The 10396-nt window shown below is 47.9% G+C and overlaps 1 protein-coding gene and 1 long non-coding RNA gene across 2 annotated transcripts in view; one reads left to right on the top strand and one right to left on the bottom strand.

Moving 5' to 3' along the window:
• Positions 1–3895: 3895 nt before the first annotated feature.
• LOC109370184 lies at positions 3896–7193 on the bottom strand. The gene is made up of 3 exons (XR_002120078.2): positions 7116–7193; positions 5131–5184; positions 3896–4819 (listed from the first exon to the last, which is right to left on the bottom strand). It is a non-coding gene; the product is annotated as an uncharacterized LOC109370184 (long non-coding RNA).
• Positions 7194–7634: 441 nt separating this feature from the next.
• Positions 7635–10396, top strand: part of SOX8 (SRY-box transcription factor 8) — a 6030-nt gene continuing 3268 nt past the window's right edge. The window contains exon 1 of the mRNA XM_019620622.2: positions 7635–7646. Within this exon, the coding sequence (XP_019476167.1) occupies positions 7635–7646 (12 nt within the window). The remainder of the gene's footprint in view (positions 7647–10396) is intronic.

Below are 10396 nucleotides of genomic sequence, written 5' to 3'. Positions count from 1 at the left end.
TCTCTGCCGGCAGTGATCTAGAGATGTAGATCTAGTGATATAGAGAAATATTTGGGTTGGAGGGCTGGGATTAATCCAGAGTTGTTGTGAGGGAGCAAGGACCCACTGCTCTGGCAGGGTTCAAGCTGGAAGCTTTCTTTACCTCCCTGATGCAGTTGGTAAAGGTCTTGGGTGCATTTTCCATCACCGCTTTATTCCGGTGTATAGAATCAAAGAATCACAAAGATTGGAAAAGCCCTCTCGGATCCCCGAGTCCAACCCCAATCCACCCCTGCATGCCCACTGACCATGTCTCTCAGTGCACATCTCCATGGTTCTTGAACACCCCCAGGGACAGTGATTCTACCACCTCCCTGGGCAGCCTGTTCCAAAATGCTACAGTCTAAGCTAGACCAGATCCTGCTCCCGTGTCATTTCACAGGGCCAGTCCTTACATAAGAGCTGCTGCCACCTGAATTTGCTGAGTAATCTCTTCAAAGATGGATTCTTTGCTTCGGCTTCGAGCACCAAGTCCTTTGCCAGCATTAACCAATGGACACAAAGCTTCATGTTCCCCTCTCTCCTGGCGTCCAGGAGCAGGGGCCAAGCAGGTGGCAGTGGGATGGGCTCTCTGCCCGCTCGGTGGCTGCTGTGGGGCCGCTTTCATGTGGGAATCCAATTTCTGCAGCTACCGGGAGCCACGCATAAACATGAATTTCAGTTGTTTTCTCTGGGGTTTCCATGGTTTCTGGCACTCGTTTTTGTCCTTGTTCTAAAGTGGATGCTCTCCTAATGTGTTTTCTTTGGTCTGAGGTAGTACATAGCATTGCTAGGAAACCTCAGATGTTGGCCAGAAGAGCTAGCTATGCCGGGGGTTGCGTGGGCACAGTCATAGGTCTGCCCCTTCCTCCCCTTTGCCCACTTTGTGGGAAGGGCAAGCAACAGAGCAGAGCCAAGGCGATGGGTTATGCCTTGAAAAACAAACAAAACCACTTTAAACATCCTTCTGCCAACCAACTGCACAACCCCGAGCCATGCAGCGTGCTGTGCCGAGCCGGGGCGGTCAGACAGGTTCCACCCTCTGCTTTTGGTGCCTTTTCTTTGCCAGAAGCTTTCTTTTCTCTTGTTACTGTATAATTCTGCAGGTGTTACATCACATCCCAGGCTGGGAAGATCAAAGAATAACGCTGGCAAGCTGGACCCATTCGGTGCAGCCGTGCATGCGGTGTGCCGGGGCATGGCATGGGCTCTGCAGGAAAGAAACCCTTAACAAAAAGACCTTCAAAGCTGCTGGGTTGGAAGGAGCACAGGGAGCTCTGGCTTGGCTGTCTTTGGCCGGGTGGTGCTCACTGGTGATGGTTTATGTCCACAGGATGTTTGCCAGGTCATGTTTGCTTAGGTGCAGAGCCCTGAAGTCTGCCTGCAATTGCTGGCTGCAAGTGAGAGGCAAGATTGTCCCAAAACTGTGCAGAGAGCAGACCTGTTTTGTTTGGGTGCTGCCAAATCTCTCAGCCTGCTGCTCTCCATAAGTCCCTTGCACATGTTGATGTGGGCACAGTGTTGCACAACGTACTGTGGGACACATGGCTGAGCAGTGCCTGGGGGTGCACTGGGAGGACCACGAGCTTGCCAGTGCCCAAAACAATTCGCAGCCCCTGGATTTAACCTGGGCTCAAGCACTGCAGCGCACTGCAGTGCACTGTCGAGGATTCCCCATGCTGCAGAGGCTTCTTGTGCTGTGCTGTGCTGTTCTGTGCTGTGCAGCAAGGGATAGGTCAGGGACTCATCCTCACTTTCCAGTGTCTCAGGAGCAAACCTGTGTCCTCCCCCAGCACAAGGTGCCAGAATCCGGCCCTTCCTTTTGCTGCAGCAGCAGGGAGGGAGGCAATGTGATTTTTCATCTTGACAGCATCTCGTTACTGTAAGTCAATCTAGATCTCTGTCAGCTTGCTTTTCCTTCCTCTGTGCTGCATTTCACCTCCTCCCCCTTCCTCCTCCGAAGGTAACTGTGTCTCCTACTTAGGCATGCATTCCTTTATAATAAGGTATTATGCCTCTATTTATATGCATCTTAGGTGCAGTCTGAGGCAGCTGCTGCTCTCCAGGGCTCTGGGTGAAGAGCAGAAAATTGAATTCAGCCTGGAATGTGCGGGTGCAGTTGGCCATCTGTACCCAGCAAGGGGCAGCCCTTCCCCTCTGTGCAGATTTAGCAGCCAAGAGCCTGCTTGGAGTCCTACCAGACCCAGGGCCTGGCATGTTCCCGGGGCTGGGAAGGTGCTGACAGAAAGTTGTCTCATTGGGCACGAACCTGGCTGCAAGGGATGCATAGGCTGAGGAGTGTAAGCACAGCGAGGTCAAGGCTGCCCAAGTGTTTGTCTGTGCGATGGATTTGGGATTTTGGCTGCTCCCAAATGACTGTGCATGGTCTGCGTGGCAGATGTCTGGAAGCCTGGGCTCTGCCCCCTCTCCTTGTGTCCCTGCCTTGCTCTGCCATCCAATACCACCGTGACGAATGCAGCACAAGGACCCAGCTGGACGGAGCTGAAATGGTGCATTTCAGCAGCCCTTTTTGGATTAAGCTATTATGGGCTGGACTGCTTGACCACGCCAGCTCTCAGTAATGATTTTCAAAGCAGTAAAACCTTTTCCACTGAGGGGACTTTGGTCTGTCCTTAGCAGCAAGGAGCATTTGTGTGATGCTAATGTAGCTCTGTACGGGCAATGGGAAGTGCTTTGCTGTTTGGCTTCTTTGCAGGCTCAAATCCCAACCTTGGTGAAGCCAGTGTCGTTTTTGCCATGGAACACTGTGCTTCAGGTTCTGCAGAGACTGTTTCACTTGAAAGATGACTTAGTTCATCAAGGAGCTAATTAATGGCCATGCTGCTGTGTGGGAAGCAGGCAGGGTGAGCAGGGCTCTGACATCAGCCCTTCTGTCCTGATTAGCTCTCACTCAGCTTGCACTAATAAGCCTGAACTTTGAACCCCTCAGGAGAGGGGCATCTGCCTCTCTTGGGCCTGATATTGGGGGAATCTGCCTGGGAACAGCAGCTGAGTTATCTACTCGCCTGACAGCCCTTCTTCTGCTTTCTTGCCATATTTATTTGCAGTCAGGATCATAACACAGCCCAGCTGGCAAAGGGGGGAGAGTGTCTGCTCTGATTACTGGGTCAGAGGAGCAGATGCTCCAGCCCCTGCCAGGAACCAGCAGATAGCCCCCAGCACCCTCCTGGCACCCGGTGCTGCTCTGCAATGCTGCATGGGAGGAGGTGATAAGCTGCAGTGGGATGTGGTTTTTTGGGACGTATGGGATGTTGCCCTGACCTGTGGCTGGTATTTGGGCTCTGCGGGTTCGGAGGGCCTGGTTGGACAGCCTGGCACCAGAAGAGCCACGGTGGTGCTTCCAACATGGAGAACAGCCCCATGTTGTTCTGGTGTTTCTAAAACCATGGAGTTTTTTTGAACACTGAAGTTTAGGAGCATGCTCTTTTTTCTAAGGGATTAATTTGCAAACAGCTCAGAAGGCTGTTTTTATGTGATCAGTGATATGTGGCTTAGCAATGAGCCCAATCTTCTCATCTTTCCAGGAACGGAGGCTGCCTCCGTGCTCTTCAACTGATTTAAACATTCCTGATGTGCAGGAGCGAGGGTCAATTCCTGCCTTTTGTCCTTGCCCTCTGCAGGAATCCCAAGCTGCAGATCTCAGTAGGAGTGAGCAGGGAATTATGGAGGTGTGCTGCAGATTCCCCATCACTTGAAGCCTTTAACCCCAGGTGTTTTCCGACAAGCTCTGCTCCGGCTCACAGAGGAGCTATAAGCTCAGTGCAGAAAGGAATGTCCTGTATTATGTGTGAAGTCAGACTTGACGATCATAATGGCCCTGTCTGGCTGTAGGAGAATAATGTCCCATGTGGGTTTTCCTCCTCTTTCATGTAGAACTATTCTGGAGGAAGGCTCGCAGTGGAGGTGAAATAGCAGATCAACACCGAGACAGCAAGCTGAGGCGGCAGGGAAAGGCTCAGAGGGGAAATCAAAGGGAAGATGTCTTTGTTACCAACCCAGCTGCAACTTCCTGCTCCAGCCAGAAAATACCCAAGGAGGTGACTTGTCAGCGGACTGCATGCTTTTGCCTCGCCTCCCTTCCCCATAATAAATGAATAATGAATTTGTAGGGCAAACACTGAAAGGCAAGGGGAAGGTGGAATTCCCAGAAATTATCGTCCCTTGATTAGCACAAAGAGAGCCTCTGTCCTTCACTACTCTGATTCTTATCAATAGAGCTTTACTGTGAAGGAGAGGGCTTCCCTCCACTGAGCACAAGTGATAAACCAGCATTTCTCATCCAGTGGCACTCCTCTCAGTTTGGAGCAATACCTTTGAATTCAAGGTATGACCCACACCCCACCCAGGGTCAGTGAATTGGTCTCCATCAAGGCTGTTCTTCATGGTTCCCCTTTCTGCTTCACCTGACTTTTGTCCTTCTGTTGCCCTGAGCCCTTTTCCCCCAGGGTTTTGCCATACGTGAAGTGCACCTCGTGTTTTCTGCTGTGCTGGAGAGTTTGTATTGAGGATCATTGGTGAGGAAGGCTGGTCACTCTGCCTTAGACCAGACGGGATGTTTTTTCTGGCTATATCTCCTTTATACACAAACTCTGCAACCAGTGTTTATTTCATACCATCACCAAAGTGCAAAGCAACTGGGCAGGCTGTGCTCCTTCAGAGAAGAGTCTACTGGGCCACCAGCTGAGCATGAATCACAGCCTGATGGAAAAAGGGTGAGGAGATGTGGTTTGGCCTGAGGAAGAGAAAACTGGAAAAGCAGACGAGCAATCTTCAAAAACTGCTGCGAAAAAGAAAGGGAATGATCAGTTCTCCACACACACAGAAGAGAGGGCTTAAATTTCATCAGAGAGAGGTTCAGCTTGAATTCTGCTGAAAGCTGTGATGAGGGGAGGATGGCAGGGCAGAGCACAGCTCTGCTGTCAGGTTTGCCTACTGAAAGTCTCTGGCTGGGGATGCATCCCGCAGCAGTGCATCAGGCAGCTTTGTTTCCATAGGGCTGATGATGTCACCCAAAGGGTGTAGCGGAAAGCCCAGCTCCTTTCCTCTGGGCTGGAAATCATTTATTCTTGCACCCAGGTATGTGTTGATTACCTTCCAACAGGCTGCACAGCCTCGCTCTGCGCTGTGATTCTGTTTCTCCTCAACCTAAGGAAAGGAGATACGTGCTAACAAGTCAGAGTGGAGAAAGGCTTACATTTCAGCTTGCTGTGTGCTAATCCACATCCTCTTCCCCTAAATCCTCTTAACCTCCACGTATTTCCAATCACAAACATTTGCACCAAACACTACCGGAGCAGCAGAAGACGCCATAACTCGAACCCCACAAGCTAACCAACCTGTTAAAACATTTACAAACAGACTAAACAGTTATAATTTGATCTTCAAGTAGCTGGGTGCTGCTCTCTTTCTTGTCCCACCTATTGTTCAATTGTGCATTGTAACTTTAGGCTGTGCTCGGTGTACTCATCTTTTGAGAAGGCTGTGACCAAGTAATCGAGGCTGTCATCACGCAGAACCTGGCTCAGGAGGCAGAAATCTCCCCACTGCTCTTTTTCCATTTCCTGGCTCGACATCAGGGGAAGAGATTATGTGATCTGATAGGTAAAATTATCCCATCAGAGGTGAATGTCCTAATAAAAGGCTTTTGCAGGCCTGGTTGTATGATATCCCTGAGAAGGCTACATTCATTTAGAGTCCTTTATTGAAGGGAATGCTCAGTCCCTATGGAAACCTCACAGGACAAAAGGTGATTCTAGCTGCTAAAACACCACAGCTACATACACACAGGTCAAGGATGCAAAACTGTTGCATTTGCCTGATTGGGAAAACAATAACAAAAAAGGAACAGCAACAAAACACTCTGATGTTGGCTGCTTGGCTCAATACCGAGAGCTGTATTTTCCCAGCTGGTGAAAATCTGGGGCGACCAGTACGGCTTGGCCTGTTTGTCCAAAATGAGAGGAAAAATTCTGGAAGTCTGTGTTGTTTTTTTGAACCTGATTGAGTAGGAGACTTGATCAGGTTCAGTGAATCTGGAGAAATTAAAATAAAAGTCTTTCTGGGCATCCTCCTTCAAGACCCCCGCCTCTCTCTTGCTGTTTGTTCACCTGTTTCCTTTTGTTGGTGGGATATGAAAAGGGCTCTAAAAAAAAAAAGCTGAAGAAGGGCTTTCTGAGATTTACTGTGCATGGTTGGTGGGTTGGAGGCTGGGGACTCCCTCCATCAGCATGGGGCACTAATGGGTGGGAGGAAACGAGGAGAAGCAGCTCGGTGCTTGCACTGGAGGAGACGTGTGATGGGTGGAGCCCTGCCTTTCCCTTTGTCATCTCAAATGCCCCGACTTCAAACCAAGCAAAGCCCTCTGCAAAGGTCTGGGTTTGTTCCTGCATCTTGGGGAGACAGGAGGAGATAAAGGCAAGCGCATTGCATGGCTGAGAAGTGTGTTTTCAATTAAAAGAAGATAAAGCTCTAAAATGCACAGTGGGTTAAGCATTACAGTAAAAAGCATTCAAGCTGCTCTTCCATTGAGATGTAACCAACAGTTTATGTGTGTGATTGCAGGCAGGTGGTTCCTGTTCATATTAAAAATGTGTAATCCAAGCTCTCAGAGGATTTCTTCAGAGACAATCTGGACAGACCTGGAAGCCCAACGTGCCTTTTAAGCCCTAAGTGTTTTCCCTTCACATCCCAGCATTCTCCTTTCCAAGCACTTGGCTGCCAGGGCAGGATCATCCCACCGCGTTCAGGGAGGGGAAAACCTGATATCATAAATCCAGAGCCCCCCGTGTTCTGAAGCCTCCAGGGAAGCCCAAACTGATCTTCAGGGTGGTGGTCCTGCCTGGTGCTGTCTGCATGTGGCCCTCTTGTTCTCATGGCTTTTCTGGCGATGGGAGCACACTCCCATGCCATCCCATGTCATGTCGTGCCATCCCATCCCATCCCATGTTGTGCGGTGCCATGCCATTCCGGCACCCATCCCTGGGTCACACAAGGGGGTTGCTTAGGACACTGAGCGTGGCTTTGGATGGAGCTGTTCTGCAGGTGTTCTCCATTGCCCTGCCCAACTCCAGACATACCTGACCCCTTCCGCCGCTCCCCTCTGCTCTTGGGTTTGTTGTCTTGAGCTTCTCACAGCGCCAACCCCTCTCCCTGTCACACAAAGGAGAAGAAAAACACAATATTTCAGAAGAAGTCCTGAAGGCTCTATTGCAGTTGAACTTGATCACCCAGGGGAATAAAAGAATACCACATGCGGAGATCTTTTACTTAACATTGCGATGTTTAATCTTGCCCAGTCAGCAGTTTTTGAACATATTCCAGGAAAGCTTTTAAGCCTGATAAAGCCGGGGCTTTTGCATTTTCAAGTGATACTTTAGCTACAGATGACATGCTCTACTTGTCATTTGGCTTTAAAGGAAGGTAATTAAAATCTTCCTAAGAGTACAGTTACACCAGGGAAAGAAATAACGTAAACTAAAATAAAAGGAGAGAGAGAAGCCCACAAAAATGCAATTTAGCAGATGAAAAATGTAAAGGAAAACTGTTAAAAGATAAAAGTATCAAATGCACAATAGCAATTTGCAGAAGGAGGACTGATGATAGGGGAGGTACTGAAACCTGCACAGGGCAAGGCTAGGGAATTCCCAGCATATTTTATTTGCAGTCTTTGGGCCACTGGAAGCCACAAGACAGACATAGAGAAGACTGAAAGCTCTGCAGCAGTTCTGGCTGCAGTAAACACGTACGGTTCTGGAAGGTGTGAAGAGAAGATAAAAGGCAGATCTAGATGTGATCTGGACCCACTAATGTGTGGGTGCAAGCAGAGCTTTTCAATGACCCTGAGGGCAGTGACTCCTACAATGGCTGCCTGCAATGAGTCAGGTTGGGTTGGAAGACACTGTCTCCTCTAGATTTTGGAACTGAGAGGTGATGGCTCTCAAATGAAGCCAAGCATGCTGGTGAATCCATGAGATCATTCCCCCAATAGGGGAAAAGATGCATCTCTGCAGAGGGGCTCCTGACATCCACTGCCAACTCTTAGCATATTTCTCCCCAGAAGGATCACAGCAAAACCTTCTTCCAGTCTCCTTCCAAAAGGCCTGTGCTGTGCTATCACTGCTGGTTTAGACCTGTGGGGAGGAAAAGGAGCGTGGCTGGGGTGTATCATTCCCGAAGACCCCCCACTCCCAAACAGCTGGAATAGTTCAGAGACCTTCCAGTGTAAAAATGGGGAAATGAAATTTTCTCCTAGGATCACATCAAGCCTGAATCATTCAACAGCTTCTGGCATGCTCTGCCGTCAGGAGAGGCCTGCTGATGAGTTCAGCAAACAGTATCCATCTCTGCGGGATCAAATGTAAAACAAGAATCCTGTTTGTTCAGGTCGTGCTCTGATACCAGAGCAAACAGAGCAGCTGGTGGTTTGGAACCTATAACTTCCCTCACGACACCAGGTTCCCCCGAGCCCATGCATTTATTGGTATCATTTGCTGCTATAAAATCGGCGATCTTTCTGCATGTTTGCCACATGTAGTAGTTTTCCTCTGTTTGTGATTATTATTCCCTGTTGTCTGTGTCTTCCTCCTGCAAATGCCAGCTGGGAAGAGAGGCAAACTTCGTCCTTGGACAGAAGAACAAAAGAAAGAGTATTGTGACTAGCCCAACTGTGATACACTCAGTTTTTATGGTGATGAGTCTCATGTCTGTGCCTATAATAGACCCTTTTCTGTGCTAATAGAACACAGTAGGTGCCATACCGATGGACATCACTTGAATCTGTTATCCAGAAGTCATGCTTCATTTATTCTCACATTTAATGTGGACTTATAGCACTACAAGGGAAAAAGTAGAATTAGAATGTGCACAGGGCATGTGAAGTTTCCATTCGTGATCCATCAATAAAATCCACCCTATCTTTTTTGGAAACCTGTCCAACAACAGGCAAGTTTATCTGGTGGGGGACTGACGGTGCTGAGATGCTCTGGACTGAAGCCAACCAATGTAGCATGGGGACAACTTGCCTCCTTGGGGTGAAAATGCCACCATCAAAGGCATTTCAGCATATTTTTCCCTTCCTCCACCAAATACCCACCTCTGGCTCCAGATGCAGTCGTCTCCAGGGTTACATCTAACAAAAATTCCTCCCTGACCTAGAAATATTCAGAGAACTTGAAAGCTTTCATATCCCAACAGGCTCAATTTAGCACCTTGAAGCCTCTGCTGGCGAGACCCAGCAGCAGGTGCAAAATGAAGAAAACCCAAACCCAGAAGCCGACATACCATACTGCTCCCTCGGAGACTGAAGGAATGGGAGGAAAGCTGCGTGCAGTAGCTGAGATGAAAGATGCTGCAATGACTTTTTGCTGACATGTACAAATGTGATCCTGACTATTAACTTTAATGACCTGCCATTATGTGAGGGAAAAAGAAGGAGGGATCTAATTTTTTTGTAATTACTTTAATTGCCACCCTGTGGTCTTGTTTCGTGCTGCTGGTTTTGCAGTCAGGTGGGAAAAAAAAAAAAAAAAACTCCTCTCTGGTACCTCAGATTTGGGTTTTCTCCTGTTGCAGCTGTGCAAAATTTAGTCTATGGAACCTAGAAAACACTTCTGCACACTTAAATGCAACACATAAATGAGAGCTTCCTTCTTTAGTATGGATTTAAAATGACCGAACTGATGCTACAGATGAGCCTTGGTAGTTTAAATATAATTGAGCCCTTAAACAAACCGTAGCTTTGCTAAACTTGAGTTGCTGGAACTGTCAGAGGCTCTAAGCAGAAGAATGGATCACATTTCCTCATGTGTGAGGAAGACATGACTGTGTGAGGGCTGTTTACTCCAGTTGAGTGCTCTATTAAAATTAATGAGACTAATTTGCTGCGTGGAGTGGCTTACAAAGGTCAGAGCTGCAGGACTGGGGCTGAAGGAGGACTTGTGGGGCATGGCATCTGCTCTTGTCTCTCCTTTGGACTGGATGCATCAGGAGAATGATTTGTTTTCTTTTCCTGAATCTCTTTTTTTTTTTTTTCATGGAAAATGCAAATTCCATCACTCTGAAATGTGTAATGAATTTCTGATCATTTTGCCCAATGATTAGCTTTCAAAAAAACAAAACAAATAAACAAACAAACAAAAAAAAACAGATAATTCTGCAAAAGCACTCAAAGGTCTTGTTTTGACATTTTTTAAAAAGCGCCGTTTCATTTCTTGTTTCAAGCTTCCCTTTAATTGCATAAGTGGTTCCAAAACATTTTCAAGAAATCAGTGAAAGGAATGGTTTCAACTGGATTGAAATGAGACTTTTTACATGACCCATTCCACCTTTTCTTTCAGTTTGTGATTTGCCAAAAGATTGA

Source organism: Meleagris gallopavo, chromosome 16 (assembly GCF_000146605.3).
Source record: "Meleagris gallopavo isolate NT-WF06-2002-E0010 breed Aviagen turkey brand Nicholas breeding stock chromosome 16, Turkey_5.1, whole genome shotgun sequence".
Lineage (NCBI taxonomy): Eukaryota > Metazoa > Chordata > Aves > Galliformes > Phasianidae > Meleagris > Meleagris gallopavo.
This window is presented reverse-complemented; position numbering and strand designations above follow the sequence as displayed.